The 18,053-nt window shown below is 46.1% G+C and overlaps 1 protein-coding gene across 4 annotated transcripts in view; it reads left to right on the plus strand.

Moving 5' to 3' along the window:
* STIM1 (stromal interaction molecule 1) overlaps positions 1-18,053 on the plus strand; it is a 189,653-nt gene that overhangs the window by 155,062 nt on the left and 16,538 nt on the right. For all 4 annotated transcript variants that reach the window (XM_024731854.1, XM_024731852.1, XM_024731855.1 and 1 more), the window contains exons 5-6: positions 2,191-2,306; positions 12,713-12,890. In XM_024731854.1, coding sequence (XP_024587622.1) covers positions 2,191-2,306; positions 12,713-12,890 — 294 coding nt within the window. The remainder of the gene's footprint in view (positions 1-2,190; positions 2,307-12,712; positions 12,891-18,053) is intronic.

Genomic DNA, 18,053 nt, shown 5'->3' on the forward strand with positions numbered 1-18,053 from the left:
GTGTTTTTTCTCTTTTTCTTTTGCTGTCCCCCCAGCAGTTGCCTCTTTCATTGCCCAGGGGACTCGGGGCTCTTTTAACCTTCCCGGAACTATCCATCTGCAGTTTATCTGCTCTAAAGAACCGGTGCAGAGGTGGGGGCTGACTACCATTGACCCCAGTCTCCTCTCTGGAATGACTCTTCCAACAGCTGTTATGCCCTAGCTCTGCCTCCCTCTCAGGCACAATGTACTAGGACTTGGGGTGGGTGTGGGGAGGGGATGGAATACTGCTTGGACTTCTTGTTATGTCAAACTAGCGCCATATGTCATTCAGTCATTAATCCATTCACTTATTCATTCACCCAGTATTTACTGGGTACCTGCTCTGGGCCAAGCACTTGTGCTGGGTGCTGGGGATAAAGATGACAACAACCTGCCCTTGCCCTCAAAGGGCTTACTGTCTGGTAAGTGCTGATTATGTATAATCTGTCATCTTATTATGTAGGTGCATCTGGTTATGAGCTTCAGCAAAGGGGAAAGGGGAAGGGGAAGCTGTTGGAATGTCCACACATCGCAGCCTCCAGCCACAGGGCTACCGGGCGCTGCTGTCCAGGCCTAGCTGAGCTGGCTGGTCCCTCCTCTGCTGCCTGCAGCCTCTTATTCACAGCTTCTCCCTACTCTGGAGAGAGTAATAATCTTAATGTCTGTACATCCCTTTATAGGGTACTTTCCTACCTATTATTTCAGTTGATTCTCACAATTCTGGGAGGAAGGAATTATTATCCCAACTTTCGGGCAAGCAAACTGAACTTCAGATATTTTATGATTTTTCAAAGCTGGTAAGTGGCAGAGCTGGGATTTGAACTCAGGTCTGCCTGGTTCTAAGTGCCCTGCTTTTTTCACTGCACCTTCCTCTTGCCCCATGTAGTTTGAAAATAGGCTTCCTGGAAATACTCAGTTTAGTTCTATTTAACAAAATTTTACCAAGCACTTACCATGTGCCATGCTCTCTCTTGGGTCCTGAGGACAAAGAAATGCGTTAGACCTCACATTTGCCTTGAGGAACTCCACGTTTAGTGGAAAAGACAGACAATTAAACAGATGATTGACCATGAAGCTCCAGGATTTAGGTTTCTTTCCCATGGAAATAGCAGTATTGCCTTGTGGATCCCTGGCCTATTCCATCTTGAAGAATGGCTATGGCTTGGATTAAAGCTGTAATACATAGGGTAAGAAGTTAGTTCTCAGGCAGTGCGCTCACTTGGCCATTCTGTGACTAGGATTAGATCCAAGACCAGACCCAGCCAGGCTGGGCATAGGGGTAGAGATAAACAAGCTGTGGTACCTTAGCGACAGCAGGAAGCATGGAGCATTCAGAGGGTAGGGTGTGGGGTAGAGTGTGGGCGCTTCTAGGCCCATCCCTAGGCAGCGTGGTATAATGGGACGGATCTAGCAGATTTGCGTTGTATCCTGCCTTTGCCACTTACTTGCTGCGTGACTTTGGGAAGTTACTTACCTCTAAGTCTCATTTTTCTTATCTGTAAAATGGAGCTAATAATAGAACTGGGTTCTTAAAGTGTGAGGACTAAGTGAGGTATTGTATCTAAAGTGTCAGAACAATATGAGATATACACAGCTGCTTATTAAATGTTAGCTCCTTTCTCATTTCTCATTTCTTAGAAGTTCTAATGCAATGCTTGTTGCATTGCATTATAAGAAGACTAATGCAATGCTTGTGGTCAGCAGATTTATATTTAATGACAATGTGTTAGGATTAGGATAATTCAGAGGTCCCTAGAATCGCTGGGTCACGTGGCATAACATTTTGACCTGGGCTGGACAGGCGAATGTGTTTGCAAATGGTGGGAGTATGGGGACAGGTATATAGTGGATAATCCCTGGAAGGAGGAGTACAACAGAAAATTTACAGTTGGGTGTGGGAATGGTTACAGATGGATAATCCTTTGAGACTAGGATATTCAGGAGATGGTGGACATGGGGAGAAGGGTGAACAAATTCTTGGTGAATGTTATGTGTCCTGTTCACTGCTTGTTGAGATCCACTGGTACAGACTGTGTACTAGAGTGCAGAGGGGAGCAATCGCCAGGAGCTAGAAGTCATGGAAGTGTTCCTGGGCGAGGTGGGTAGTCCTACCAGGATCCTTCCTGCTTTGCCGGCAGGGAACTGAGCCCCTACTCTTTGTCCCAACAGGCTCGCTGTAACCAACACCACCATGACAGGGACTGTGCTAAAGATGACAGACCGGAGCCATCGGCAGAAGCTGCAGCTGAAGGCCCTGGACACAGTGCTCTTTGGGCCTCCTCTCTGTGAGTCCTGTGGCAAGAAGGGCTGCTGATGTGCCATGGACCCGAAGGCAGTTGGAGTGGCTGGGTTGAGGTCCTGGGTCTGCCCTAAAGGGATAAAATGAATGTTCTAGAGAGGTACACAATGCTGCTGAGATCCAGGGGAGGGATAAAGAAGGCATCCTATAGAAGAGGTGGCGTGTGACCTCTGCCTTTAAAGATGGATAGGGTTTTATCCCATGGAGGTGGCAGGAGAGGGCATTCTAGGTGGAGGAAACAACCTGAGCAGGGATACAAACACTAAAATATGAATGGCATGCTCAGGTATAAAAAGTAACCCAAAAGGGGCTGAGTGCCATTTAGCTGTTCCTGCTCTCAGCTGTGGATATGCAGAGGGTATGAACTGATTGCTGGACATTTTGTGTCCTTGGACAGACAAACGGGATTAAGCAGGCTTTCACTGAATCAATAGAGACACAATCAGACCAAGGAAGTTTGGTCTCTTCAACCCAGGGTTAGTTGAGGGTATTAGGTGCTTCAACTCCTGAAGATCTGCGAGGTGGGAAGGGCCAACATTGCCAACCTTTTTTTATTCTAAGTGAACTCAGCACAGAAGTAGTAAGATTTCTTAGAAAATTAGTCTTGACCAAACAGTCTTAGGGCCTACTTCCTGCCCTTTGGGAGCTGTTGGCATCAGTTGAGGATGCCAGCAGCAGAATGCTATAGAGTCAAGAACCAGTCCAGAGAAGCAGCTGGCGGGCAGGGTCATGGGCAGTATAACATTTCCCTGTCCGTGCATTTGGCTTGACAAGTGCCCAAGCTGATGTCTCAATAGAGGTGGATGGGTCTGTACTTTCCGTGGTTTAAAAAAATTTTAATAGACTTTATTTATTTATTTAGTTAGTTATTTGGCCATGCGGCTTGTGGGATCTTAGTTCCCCAACCAGGGATCGAGCCCAGGCCCACAGCAGTGAAAGCCCGAGTCCTAACCACTGGACCATGAGGGAATTCCCTATTCTCATTTTTTTAATTTAAAAAAATTAAAAAAAATTTTTTTTAGCCACACTGCACAGTATCCTAGTTCCCCGACCAGGGATTGAACTCGTGCCCCATGCAGTGGAAGTGCAGAGTCTTAACCACTAGACCGCCAGGGAAGTCCCTAGACTTTATTTTTTAGAGTAGCTTTAGGTTTACATCAGAATTGAGTGGAAGCTACAGAGATTTTCCATATACCTCCTGCCCGCATGCATGCACAGCCTCCCCCATTATCAGCATCCTCACCACAGTGGTACACTGTAACAACTGCTGAACCTGCACTGACACAGCATTGTCACCCAGAGTCTGTAGTTTACATTAAGGTTCACTCTTGGTGTTGTGCAGTCTGTGGATTTCGACAAATGTATAATGATGTGTATCCATCTGTGTGGTGTCATACAGAATGGTTTCACTGCCCTAAAGATCCTCTGTGCTCCACCTATTTACCCTGCTCTCCTCCTCAACCCCTGGCAATCACTGATTTTTTACTTCTCCATAGTTTTGCCTTTTCCAGAAGGTCTATATCTTTTGAAAACGTGAAACAGAGCAACATGGGAGAAGACCATTTCCATCTCCTTTGTTGCCCTGTTTTTGGTCCTAGGACACATTTTTTTCTTGTGATTCATTTATAAGTTTTGAATAAATGACACAGCGAAGGCACTACTCTTTATATGAGACCCACCCTGCATACTGAGCAATGGCCTTTCATTCATCCACTAACATTTATTGAGCACCTACTGTGTACCACTATGCATGACAGGGTCCCTGCTCTCAAGAAGTTCCCTCTGAGTGGAGATTGGCATGTCAACAAATTGAATAAATGGTCAAGAAATATGGTGGTATAACTGTCGTGTAAGTCATTCCATAGTTCAGGCGGGAGCACAAAGTAGGGAGGAGTTTTCAATTGCAGACCAAGAAGCTTTATGGAGAGGATCACTCTTGAGCTGACTCTTGAAAAATGGGAAGTGGCTTTATTAAACTCTCTCCATTAACAGCCTATTCCCCTCTCTTTTTATACACCAGCAAGAACACTTCTGCCAGAAGAATCAAACCCAGCAGTGAAAGCTAAGCTATCTTTACAGAGGCTGTCCTCTGTCACACCTTAGTTAGGGGAGGTCTCTGCCAGCCTGAAAGTCTTCCTTAGTCTTCTGAGACATATTAACAGACTGTTACATGTTCTGATTCAAAATAGGATTTACCATATCTGAAAGGGTGCATTAGAAACTGCAGGTTAAAGTCAGCAAGGATTGTATATGGAAAAATCAGCTAGGGCTGGAGAGCATAGGAACCAGAATCCTGAGTACATACATGGTACTGAGTCCCAGAGGTCAGAGCCAGCAAGAGGAGCCTTGGTGAAGCAGGTTAGACTGATACCAGGACAGGAGTATCTTCTCCTAGACTCATTTCATATAGCCTATAGGTTGCATATGACCTAATCTAAGGGAGGTCAGAGGTCAGCAGAAAACTATTTCTGAGATTGGCAGAGCAGGGGTACTAGAGCTAAGAAGATACTTCACACCCACTAGGATAGCTACAATAAAAGCGAAAACAGAAAGTAAGTGTTGGCAGGGGTGTGGAGAAATCAGAACCCTTGTACATTTCTAGTGATAATGTAAAAAGGTTCAGCTACTGTAGAAAATAGTGTTCCTCAAAAAATTAAACATAGTTATCGTATAACTCAGCGATTCCATGCCTAGGAATGTACCCAAAGAACTGAAAACAGTACTGAAACAAGTATATATACATAGCAGCATTATTCACGATAGCTGAAAAGTGGAAGCAACCCATATATCCATCCATGGATGAATGGATAAATAGTTGTAGTATATAAATACAATGAAATATTACTCAGCCATAAAAAAGAATGAAGTTCTGATACATGCTACAACATGGATGAACCTGGAAAAAAGTGGCCTAAAAAAGTGAAAGAAGTGAAAGAACTGAGGGAGTGAAAGAAGCCAGACATAAAAAAGGACACATATTGTATGATTCCATTTATATGAAATATTCCGAATAGATAAATCCATAGGGACCAAATGCAGATTGGTGGCTGGCAGGGGCTGGAGGGAGTGGGAAATGGGAAGCGACTGATAATGGGTATGGGATTTCTTTTTGAGGTAATGATAAGGTTCTAACATTAATTGTGCTGATGGTTACACAGCCTTGTGAATACGCTAAAAGCACTGAATTGTACAATTTAAAAGAGTGAACTTTAGGGTATGTGGATTATATCTCCATCATAATCATCATCATCATCATCATTACACACAAATTGATTTTTTATAACTCCTGGACTTCCACTTAGAGAACTTCTTATAAGGTTTAGGAAAGCACCTTGGTCTCTTCAGAATTGCCACTCACTGTGTGACCTGGTGTAGGTCACTTTTCTCAGTATGTGTTTGCTGATTTGGATCATGAAACAGCTGAACTAAAGGATCCTTATAATTCCTTTCAGCTGTACATTCCATGATTTTGGGCAAGAACCCTTTGGTTGATAAGGGTTCTGTGTAAAAGACAGGAGGAGGTCTGTTCTCTCCTCCTGTATCCTGTATCCTGTACTTTTAGGATTTCTGTATTTGGCCCTTGCCTTATCAAGTGACCTTTGGCAATTTAGTTCTCCTGCCTAGATTTAGCTTCCCTCATCTGTAAAATGGGCTTGGTCGTTAAGGCTCTTACTGGCTCTCTCATTCAAGGACTCAGGTAGAGTTGGTGTACTCCTGGGAGCTAAGATTTTGGAATCCAGCAGCTGTCCTGATGGCAGAGATTGTTTTTATACTTTCCTGCTGATGCTTCTTAAAGAAAAATTTTGAAAATTGCCAGCTGGAACCTGAGGAAGATACTAGGAAGCTCTTTGCCAGGAGACTTCTGCAAGGGCGGGGCCATGCCTGGTGGGTATCTGCAAAGAATCCCTTGATCTGTGTCCCTCTCAGCTCTGTTTTCCCATTTGCGCATGGACTGAAATCCCTAGGTCAGTGCTCTTCCCTGTGCAGCACTCACGTAGGACTTAGAGTGATGGCCTGTGCTGGCTCTGCTGGGTTCTACGTCCAGGGTGAGCGCTCAGGCCTCACCACAGGCTTGTAGTAAACACCCCCAGAGCACCTGGGCCCACTTCAGTTTCCAGTCATGGCTACCTCTCCCAGTCTTAATGAAAATCCCACCTTCGGTCTGAGGTTTGAGAAATCGCAAATCAAAATTTTGTTTACAGTAGCTGGGGGTGTCTGCTGAGTGAGCGGGATCCATCTACCCGCAGCAGCCTCAGAGCTTGGGAAGGGGGAAGAGGGATCACACTGGCTCAGCCCAGAGTCCTGACAATGGCAGACAGCTCAGTCCTCCCCATGTGGCCACAGAGCAGCACAGGTGCTTTCCTGTCTTTTCCACCTGCAGAGTTGGCTCCAGGCTGGCCCACCTGGGGCTCTCCTGGCCGTGCCGCTAGTCAGGTGTCAGGTGTGCTCTGAGACATAGAGGCCCAAGGACAGTGTTCAGTTTGGGGCCTAAGTTGATGTCTCATTAGGGCAGCAAATGATTCACTGAGGGAGAAATTGAGGCCCAGATGAGGTGAGTTTTTAGACGTCGTTCAGCTTTTCAATAGCAGAGCCATGCCTCAAACCTAGGTCTTTTTTTTTTTTTTTTTTTTTTTTTTTGCGGTACGCGGGCCTCTCACTGTTGTGGCCTCTCCCGTTGCGGAGCACAGGCTCCGGACACGCAGGCTCAGTGGCCATGGCTCACGGGCCCAGCCGCTCCGCAGCACGTGGGATCTTCCCGGACCAGGGCACGAACCCGTGTCCCCTGCATCGGCAGGTGGACTCTCAACCACTGCGCCACCAGGGAAGCCCCTAAACCTAGGTCTTTAATTTACATTTCAGTGCTCTTTTCTACTGTATTATCCCACCCTCTACTTGTGTTAGAGGAAACAAGATATAAGAGTTTCAGCTTTGAAATCAAGCAAACTGGCTCTATCACTCACTCGCTTTGTGACCTTGGGCACATTCCTAAGGTTCTCTGTGTCCCAGTTTCCCCTAAGTAAATGGTAGCTACTGTTTTTAGTGTAATGCCTGCTGTGGTTGGTATCGGGCTAAGGGCTTATGTGCCCTTTGTGCTCTTAGCACAAAGAGAAGGGTGCAGAGAAGGGTGCAGAGAGAGGCCTGCCCAGTAATTGCGAGGGCTGGAGAATTTTCCTTTGTGATAGAGGAAAAGACGAGACTGTACCTTGTCTTCCTTCCTCAGTGGCTCAGGTAATAGGGAAAAGTCCTCAGTAAGCAGGAGTAGCTGCCTCTCTGGCACAGCTTGCTCTGGTCTCTGTCAGCTCTGTTCTTACCCTCTTTCTCCTTTTTGTTATGTTCCAACTTACCCTTCAAGCCTTCTCTAGGATGCCTTTCCAGCCTCTTCCCTGGCATGCTCAACCCTTCCCTCTTACTTTCCTCTGGGGATTCACAGCCCTTTGTACCTGCTTTTTTGTTTGTTTGTTATTTCAGATTTGCCTTTTTTTTTTTTTGAAGTATAGTTGATTTACAATATCATGTTAGTTTCAGGTGCACAGCAAAGTAATTGTACCTGCTTTCTGTATAACGATCTGTTTTCCTGTCTGTTACTCTTTAAACTGGAAACTCCTTGAGGGTAGACACAGCTTTGTTCATCTGTCATCAGCACTCAGTGTAAGGCCCAGCAAGGAAGAAGTGCCAGGAGATGAATGCTAGAAGTTACACAGAAGGAAGCTGGGGGAGGTGGGAGAAGAGTCTGGCCCAGCTTAGTTGTGGGGAGAACCGCTCCCTATGTAGTGTCTGTGCATAGGTGAGGCAGCTAAGGCAGTTTTTGGCTACAACCAGAAGGGAAGAGGGCCCAGAAATAGTTCTTACAGGTTAAACAGATACCTCAGCACAGAAGGCTGTGTAAATGACAAGAGAAACTCCTAGCACATACATTAGTGTGGGCAGTAGAGCGGTGGAGAGGATAGACTGGGAGAGGGGATTCTAGAAAGTGATAATTATTGGAGGCTCACGTTCTCAGTGCTAACTGGCACCCTGAAAATTCTCACCATCACCCCTGACTGTGTTCACATGTAAGCATCTCATTTGTTTACACCCTCCTCCCTTGCCTCGGGCCTGATTGTGTTAACGGTTGACCTAATTTTGCTAAAATCTGTTGGCAGCACTCAGGCTGGGAATTCTGCCACCCTCTGGCTCCCCAGGTCCTAACCAGCTTCCCCGGGTTCGCTCTGTTCACCTAGCCAGCCACCTCTGCTCTCATGAAACCTCCATGGTTTCTCTGTGGCTGTGTTCCGTGGTGTGAGGTGGACTCTGAGAGCTGAGCTCCAGTCGGGGCTGTGAGGACAGCTTGCCATATTTTTTCTGATCCCAGGAGCTGGTATTTATTTGCCTTCCACGTGCACTTTATATTGTACCTCCCCTTTCCTGCTAAAACCTCCCTTTCTTCTTCCCTTTTTCTCTCCTTTCCACCTTTGCTGAGTACCTGCTCTGGCCAGCCTCTATGCTAAGTATGAGGCTACAGAGATAAGTAAGTCTTGTGCCCTGGTCCTGAGTAACTCACAGATTACCAGAAGGTGACTGCCATGGAAGCTGAAAAACACACAGGGTCGACCTTGAGATAATACATGTTTTTAGCTGTCCAAAGAGTGGGTTGGTCAGGGAATCCTAGGGCAGACCTTGAGATAATACATGTTTTTAGCTGTCCAAAGAGTGGGTTGGTCAGGGAATCCTAGTTCAGAGGAGAAGGAATGGGCAGGTCTCTGTGAACTGTGGTAGGCTGGGAAGGTGGTGGGAATTGAAGAATAGGACTGAGATTATGATAGGAAGAAGTACATCACTAATAAGGCATACTTTCCCCTCTTCTTTTTCTGACACAATAGTTTATAGATTCTGTATTTGTCAGGGTTCTCCAGAGAAACAGAACCCATAGGTTATGTATATAGATATATATACGAGGAGATGTATTATGAGAATTGATTCATGCTATTATGGAGGCCAAGAAGCTCCACAATCTTTCCGTCTGCAAGCTGGGATCCCAGGAAAGCCAGTGGTATAATTCAGTCTGAGTCTGAAGGCTGAGAACCAGGGGAGCTGATGCTGTGAGTCCTTGTCTGAGTCTGAAGATTGAGAGCCAGGGGAGCTGATGTAAGAGGGCAGGGGAAGATGGATGTCTCAGCTCCAGCTGAGAGAGCATATTTGCCCTACCTCTGCCTTTTGGTTCTGTTCAGGCCCTTAGTGGCATGTGGACGATTGGATGATGTCCAGTCGCATTAGTGAAGATGACCTTCTTTACTTAGTCTACTGATTCAAATACTAATCTCTTATGAAGACAACTCCACAGACACACCCAGAAATAATGCTTTGCCAGCTATTCAGACATCCCTTAGCCCAGTCAAGGTGACACATAAAGTTAACCATCACAGATTCCCTTAGGACTGTGGGGTTCAGCCCGGGGCCCCACTGAAGGGAACTGACAATTCTCACATCTACTTCTCCAACTCCTACCTCTTCCTCAAATCCCACATCTACATTCTTTATTATCTATGGGATATGCCCATCTAAATGTCTCCAAACACCTCAAAGCACTTTCATTTACAACTATGCATTTGATCTTTTAGTAATTCTGTGATAATGCATTTTACAGTCGAGGAAGCTGAGACCCAGATGGGGGAAATGAATTTCATGACAAATTGGGGCAGAGGCAAGCATAGAACCCAGACTTCCTCATACTAAGTGCAGGATGCTTCCTTTGATGAAACAAAAATTTCTCTACATGAGGCCTTACGTGTAACCTCAAAGGCCTGGTCATTCAGCCTTTGGATCTTCACTGTCCTGATGACAATGCCACAGCCAGCTCCCAGCATGATGTTTCGTGGGAAAACTCAGGCCTTGGAATCCTTAGAGTTGAACTCAGGCTAGATCAGGGGATATAGGCATCTCCATGGTGAGAGATGTTTGCATGTAGTAAAACAGAAACAATACCTGCTGCACGAGTATGAGAAAGTGGGGTGTAGCAGAAAGACCGTGCAGTCAGGCAAATCTAGATTTGAATCCAAGCTCTGTCACTTTTTATGGACTCTGGCAAGTCAGTGCCTCTCTGGAGCCTCAGTTTTCTGGTCTACAGAATGGGAAGACTCTACCTTATAGAATAGTTGTGAGAATTTGAAATGAATATAAATGCCTGTTCCATTTTATATTTTCTCTATTTCCCTTCTTTGCTTATGTGGATTAAAGAGAGGGAGATATCACACTTGAGGCTTGTCAGTGAAGATTCAATCCCACTAATATTTATTGAATACCTTCTGTGTGCTGGTCAGTGCTGTGCTGGGCACTGGCCTACGGACAAGGGATGATCAGTAGGGGCCACAGAGTAAACCAGCTAGATTAGACTTATTTTCTTCCCACCAAGCTTGGTAGCCCACAGGATGTGACAGGCAGTATATTTGAGCTTCAGCTATGCATTTGAAAAGGCAGAGGGATATATGGGATGGATGCTTGTGTATTTAGGTGGAGTCAAAACTGGCTGAAGAGACCCAGGGGGTGACTGATAGAGCCTATCCTTGCCCCTGGTCATTCAGTATTTTTATTTATGCGTTGGATGAGAATATGAAGCTGGGAAAAATAGGATCTTGTTTCAAATCGATCTAGAGAAGGTAGAATAAGGGACTGAATAGAATAGATCCACGCCCAATCTGTATGCCCACCTTAAGAACTTTGAAGTGTTGGAGGTAATAGGGGGAGGGTGCTGGTCGCATGGAGTCTTGTTTGAACAGAGTACCTTTGACTTTGAGTAGGAACGTAAAGGAGATGTTGATGGTGAGAAACCCTGGGAAGCCAAGATGAAAAGTCTTTAATAAACAGGGGAGACAAACAGCACCCCAGCCTTTGGTGGAGGCTGGATAGGAGGCAGGTGTGTTCCAGAAAGGAAAGCAGCTCACTGTGCTGCAGAGATATCCCTTCTTGGGACCTGAAGGATGGGAGAGTGGGGACTTGAGAATGGCTGGAAGTATAGACCTTCCAGGAAGCTAGAGGATGGCCACTAGAGGACCCTCAGTTTTCTCTGTTAGAGTCTGGCATAAACACGTAAAGGACACGGCTACACCCTGGACCTAGTAACTCCCTTCCCTTGGATGGAAATAGAATGTGCTAATCTATCCTTGATCCCACACCATCCCCAGGTCCTATTGCTCAGCATTTCAATGAGGAGCTATGAATATAACCCTTTTTGTCAAACTGGGCCTCAGCTTCATGCAGTGGGATTTCAGCTACATGTGTCTTTTCCTGCTGTCTAGACCCTGCCTCAACTCGGTGGCTCCACTGGATCCTTTTAGATTCCCCTCAGCCCCTTGTCCTTACTGGGCACGGAAATCCCATCAGTCCTGCCTCCCCCTCCCCAACACCAGGTGGCCCACTGTGCACAGGACGTCATTACCTCTTTTCCCTCATCTGGGGCCCCTCTGAGCCATAGCTGCTCTATCTCAAGTGGAGTACAATGCAGGCAGGGCCTACAGGAGCAGCCTCTTTCCCTCCTGGTGTCTCTTTCAGTCTCCTGTGCTGTGGCCGAGAGCCCAGGTCTGGCACACCAGGACCAATCTCAGGCTCCAGGACTGCCCCTCTCCTGGCTGGCTCAGTTCTTGGGACATGGTTTTTACTCTTATCTTCTGATGTTATTCCTTGTCTAGCTTTTCGGTTTTGCTCTGGAGACTGAGCATTGCTTTGAACCCCAGCTGGCGGCCAGGGCCCTCGCACCTCACCAGATTGCTGCCAGGCCTTCCCTGGAGGTATTCTCTCTTCCTGGCACATGTCATGTCTTAATGTGTACCAATCTCTTGATGCTACTCCTGTTCTACCTGGTCTCTGGGCTGAGCCGCAGCCTAGAAATGCTCTCTGTAGATAAGACTTGCAGACCTTTACCTGTTCTGGTCTTTGTACCTTGTACCTAGAATAGCCTCGTAGTCCAGGAGACCCAGCTCCTGCAGTAATCTCAGTCCCACAGCCAGTCCTCAGGCTCCAGTGACATTGCTTGGTACCCTTACCAGCCATCCCCTTCTACCTAGTGTAGCACTGTAGCCTTGCTTACCCTGTAGGGTAGAAGCCACTGCATCTGGGCACATGGGCTCATCGCAGCCCAGAATGGCTGGGATGTATTGAGAAGGCACTAGTTCTCTTCACTGCGTATTAGGAGAGTATGATCCAGTAAGCTTCCTGTATTGCTCTAAGGCCTCTCATCCTTTCTAAACTAGGCCTTGACTTAGTAGAGAAAATGGCACAGAGTGTGGCCAGTGTGTGTCTAAGAAGAGAAACGAATTCCTCCTGAGCGGGAAGGCTTTGTGGAGGAGGGGCTGCAGCAGAGTCTGCAGGGCTAAGTGTGTAGTGGGCACCCTGACTCACTGTGCCCTTCTTCTCTGGCAGTGACCCGCCATAATCACCTCAAGGACTTCATGCTTGTGGTGTCTATCGTTATTGGTGTGGGCGGCTGCTGGTTTGCTTATATCCAGAACCGTTACTCCAAGGAGCACATGAAGAAGATGATGAAGGATCTGGAGGGCTTACACCGAGCTGAGCAGAGTCTGCATGACCTTCAGGAAAGGTAAGGCCCTGTCCCTTCCCCACGGCCCTGGTGCTGCCATCTCTTGGGAGCCTCCAGTTTCCACCTGCGCTGTGGGCCGTCTGGCTCCTGAGACCCTGCCGACGACGTAGAGGCCCAGGCTGTGTCATCCTTCCAAACCTGCATCAGAGCCTAGGTTCCTGCCATTCCATTCGCACAGGCAAGTATTCCTCCCCAGGGCAGAAGCTTATTTCTATCTTTTCTCCCTCGGAGCTTCAGAGGGAGAAGTGTGGAGCTGTCAGAGGTCTTGAGCTTCCCTGGTTGGATGACTAGTTAGGGGTCATTCTATCCTCCGTCCCACCTCTGGACTGCTTCCCTTCCCATAGAAGTAGACATAATTAACTGTTCTTCACTGTTTCCCAAAGAAACCTCACAAATCTGTCTTCCTAATACCTTTCATGCTTTCTTGTACAGCATCTAAATCTCATGAGACTCACTTGTTGTATGACTTTGGGTAAATCCCTTTCCTTTCTAGGACATATTTCCTCATCAGTAATGTAAAGGCATTGAACTAGGAGAATACCAGGGCCTTCTAGCTCTGATAGTCTGGTATTCTGTTTAAATAAAACATGGCTTAGAAACTATTGTAGAAGATCTAGCTGTGAAGAGAAGGTGCCAGTCAGTCAGCCAACCTAAGTATTGGGTTGGCCAAAAGTTTCCTTCGGTTTTTTTTTTTTTTTTTTTTTTTTTTCGGGGCCTCTCACTGTTGTGGCCTCTCCCGTTGCGGAGCACAGGCTCCGGATGCGCAGGCTCAGTGGCCATGGCTCACGGGCCCAGCCGCTCCGCGGCATGTGGGATCTTCCTGGACCGGGGCACGAACCCGCATCCCCTGCATTGGCAGGCGGACTCTCAACCACTGCGCCACCAGGGAAGCCCTCCTTCGGTTTTTAAAGTAAAAATAAAAGACATATTTTTCATTTTCACCAAGAACTTTATTGAACAGTGTATTCACCGTTTTGTTCCACTACTTTCTGCCATTTTTCAGGCAACTTCATAATTCCATCTCCCCAAAACTTTTTATCTTTTTGAGCAAGGAACCATTCCAGGTGCCTTTTACAGTCTTTCAGGGAATTGAAATTTTTTCCATTAAGAGAATTTTGTAAAGACCGAAATAAATGGAAATCCGAAGGTGCAATATCTGGTGAATACGGCGGGTGAATCAGAACTTCCCAGCCAAGCTGTAACAGTTTTTGCCTGGTCATCAAAGAAACATGCGGTCTTGCGTCATCCTGATAAAAGATTATGCATTTTCTGTTGAATAATTCTAGATGCTTTTCATCGAGTGCTGCTTTCATTTGGTCTAATTGGGAGCAATACTTGTTGGAATTAATCGTTCGGTTTTCCGGAAAAAGCTCGTAATAGAGGACTCCCTTCCAATCCTGCCATATACACAACATCCCCTTCTTTGGATGAAGACCGTTCTTTGGTGTGGTTGGTGGTGGTTCATTTCACTTGCCCCACGATCTCTTCCCTTCCACATTATTGTACGGTATCCGCTTTTCATCGCCCGTCACAATTTGTTTTACAGACAGAACATTTTCGTTACACTTAAGTAGAGAACCGCATGTGGAAATACGGTCAAGAAGGTTTTTTTGCTTAACTTATGTGAAACGCAAACATCAAAGCGATTCACACAACCAAGCTGGTGCAAATGATTTCCTACGTTTGATTTGGATATTTTGAGTATGTTGGCTATCTCCCGCGTGGTATAATGTTGATTATTCTCAATTAATGTCTTGATTTTATTGCTATCAACTTCAAATGGCCTACCTGCCCGTGGAGCATCATCCAGCAAGCACGAAACTTCACAAACCACTTTTGACACGTTCAATCAGTCACAGCACCTTCTCCATACACTGCACAAGTCTTTTTCTGCGTTTCATTTGTGTTTTTATCTTTCTTGAAATAATAAAGCCTAATAAGCTGAAAAATGTTGTTTTTTTCTTCCATCTTCAATATTAAAATGGCTACACAAAAATTCACCAATTTTTTTTTTTTTTTTGCGGTACGCGGGCCTCTCACTGTTGTGGCCTCTCCCGTTGTGGAGCACAGGCTCTGGACGCGCAGGCTCAGCGGCCATGGCTCACGGGCCCAGCCGCTCCGCGGCATGTGGGATCTTCCCGGACCGGGGCATGAACCCGTGTCCCCTGCATCGGCAGGCGGACTCTCAACCACTGCGCCACCAGAGAAGCCCCCAAAATTCACCAATTTTGATTTTTTTTAAAAAATGCATGCTGATATGACAGCTGTCACAATACAATCTAACAAAATTGTTTCCAATGAAGTTAAAGACAACTAAGCGCTACTGGAACCATCTTACAGAGAAAAACCAAACGAACTTTTTGGCCAACCCAACACTTCCTGAAGTCTAGGAATCAGGTCTGTGCAGGGAATTGTAAGGAAGTCACTGCTCCTGGGGCCACAAAGCTCACACTTAAGAAGGAGCAGTGACTCAGTGCCAGCTTATGGGATGAGAGCTTCAAGGACTGGAAGGGCACAGAGGTAGGAGATGAGTGGATGTGGAGTCTGAGGAGGTGGCCTTGAAAGACGGGTAGGAAAGATGTAACCTGGTAGTTCTGGTTGAATGTATAGAGTGAGACCAGATCCCTGGCACCTACAGGCTCACATGGAGAAATTTAGCAGGATGTAAAAGGCAATAGAGAGTCAATGTAGGTATTTGGCTTTTTTGCTTTGTTTTGGTTTTGAGAAAAGGAGAAGCCTACTTCAGGACTGTCTTTTAGAAAATTATTCCAACAGCCTAGGGGCTCCAGTTGGGAAGTCTTTGCAGGAATCCATGTAAAAAGGAATGAAGAAGTCTGGCTCTTTTCTGTTATTTTAAAATGATAGATATAATTTTCTTTGGAGGGTTGGGGAAAGGATTTCTTAAGAGCTAAGTATTGTTAAGTACTTAAATGTATTATTGTTTTTAATCACCACAACCCTGTTAGGTAGGTATTGTTATCCCAATTTTCAAGTTGAAGAAATGAAGCCTCAGAGAGGGTGAGTGTCAGTAAGTAGTAAGCTAGGAATTTCGACACCCACAGGGTGCTGCCTCAATAAAGGCAGCCTTAGCAGATTCATTTCCATGGGCTGGACTTTTAGGAGGCAAGAGGAGTTTTATCTTTGAGCCGATTCCTGGCTACTTTGCTGGACCCCCTTGTTCCTGGGCCCTTTTCCAAACGGGGGCTAAATGCTGCTATGTGGGCAGTCCCCGTTCTTCATTTGTCTGAAAAACATGTACTGTTTTCATTCCAAAGGCAAAGAATCTAGGCAGGAGACATTCCAAGTTTGGGGATAAAACTAAGCTCCCAGCCCTCCCTGCTCCGCACGGCCTCCAGAGCTAAATGACCACTGCGGCACTTGGAGAAACAAATGCACACACTCCCCAAAGACAGGCTTGCACCTGTGCACACACATATCCTCCTCTGACAGTGTCCAGAGCCCATATGCCTCCTTGTCCCTCCTCACTTCGGCAGGCCTACACGGTCAGCCACCAAAGAGCTTTTTTACAGAGTTCCTGCTATTTTGGGTGAATAAATGTAATGCTACATGTGCATTCCAGTTAGGATTTCATTGGGTTTCAAGATAATTCTTTGAGGCAGGCAGGAATTTTGATTCCCATTTACAAAGGAAGAAACAGGCCTAGTCCAGGGAACAGACTTGTCCATAGTCATACAGCTGCTTAGAGCCAGGGCTTGCAGTCAGGCTGCCTGATTTGCTTGCTTGTAATGGTACCTGACTGCTGCCTTCAGGATACTCAGTCTTCTGTGGAGGAGATGGAGTGAGACAAGACTTGATTGTATATTTATTTTCTCATTTCTGTACCCAGTGGTATTTATTGATCTTCATCTCTATTAGATGCTGTTAGGATTATGAAAGTGGGTCAGTTTTGATTCTACTTTAAAGGAGCTCCCTATTGTATGGAGAAGACAGGCATATCACAGGCTTTTTAGAAGAGGCTGCTTCCGGAGAGGATAATATTTCAGTGAAGAATCGAATCCCTAGTGGTGTAATTTCAAGCAGTGGGGTCATGGAAGAATACAATACAGGAGGACATTCAGCAAGGGGAAGGGGATGGGGCTGGAAATGGCGCCTCTGATTTGTTTTTAGCTGTGCATGTAGCGCCACCTGCTGTATACCTTAAGGAGGTTCAACTCCCTTTCACTCCAGGAACAAAGTAGATAGAAGGCTGCAGTTTGTCAGCGGGAAGCTTGCAACCTAGACATTTTTCCTCTTCCCTCCTTACTTGTCACCACATCTTTTGAGGCTTCAGTCACTGACACATCTGAACTTGGGATTATTTAGAGGCTGAGTTCTGTTTCTGCCTCTTCTGTTTCACCTTCTTAATTAACTCAGTGGTCAGTACTCTTCTCTGTGGGCCCTACTTGTTCTGTAGCCTATCCTTCCTCTTCCGTACCTCAAGTCTAAAGCCATATATCACTTGTCTTCTTCCTCATCCTTTCCCCCTCTTCTCCTGGTTCCCCGGTAACTTGGTGGTTCCTACTAAGATCGGAAGACCTGACAGTGGCTAAGTCCTTTCCCTCTTCCAGAGGGACTAGCCAACTGTTACTCTTTCTTCTGGGTCTAGTCCCAGGCCTCACCTTCCCTGACTCCTTTCAGGCAGAGTTGATCACCCCATCCCTGGGGCCTACCCAACACCTTGTATATCTCTCTATCATAGAACTTATCACACTGTATGCACCTATCTGTTTACTTGTTTATATTGGACTAGATTATGAGTACCTCAGCAGCAGAGACAGTTTTCTCACTCATTTCATTATATCTAGGGCTCAGCACAGGGCTTGGCATTTAGTAGATGCCTTAAAGTACTTGGTGAATGAATGGATGGATGAATGAATGAACATAGATATATGGCAGAAAGAAGGGAGGAAGGAAGGAAGTTTGTTGGATGGATGAAAGGTTTTGTCAGTAAACAGAGGGAATGTGTGGGTGGGTACAAAGGCATATTTTCATTATAACTGATGCCCTTGAGATCTTACCCACCATGGAAGATACTTAGGAAGGGAACTCAGGGCTGGGGGCAGCAGGGGCTCTCCCAAATCCTGTCTAGCCCCTTTGGCATAAATTTCATTTTTCAGTGCTTCTGGGAACAGGTACTCAGGAGGCCAAGAGGTACAGCTCAAT

This window comes from Neophocaena asiaeorientalis, unplaced genomic scaffold (assembly GCF_003031525.2).
Source record: "Neophocaena asiaeorientalis asiaeorientalis breed wild unplaced genomic scaffold, Neophocaena_asiaeorientalis_V1.1 scaffold232, whole genome shotgun sequence".
In the NCBI taxonomy this organism is placed as follows: domain Eukaryota; kingdom Metazoa; phylum Chordata; class Mammalia; order Artiodactyla; family Phocoenidae; genus Neophocaena; species Neophocaena asiaeorientalis.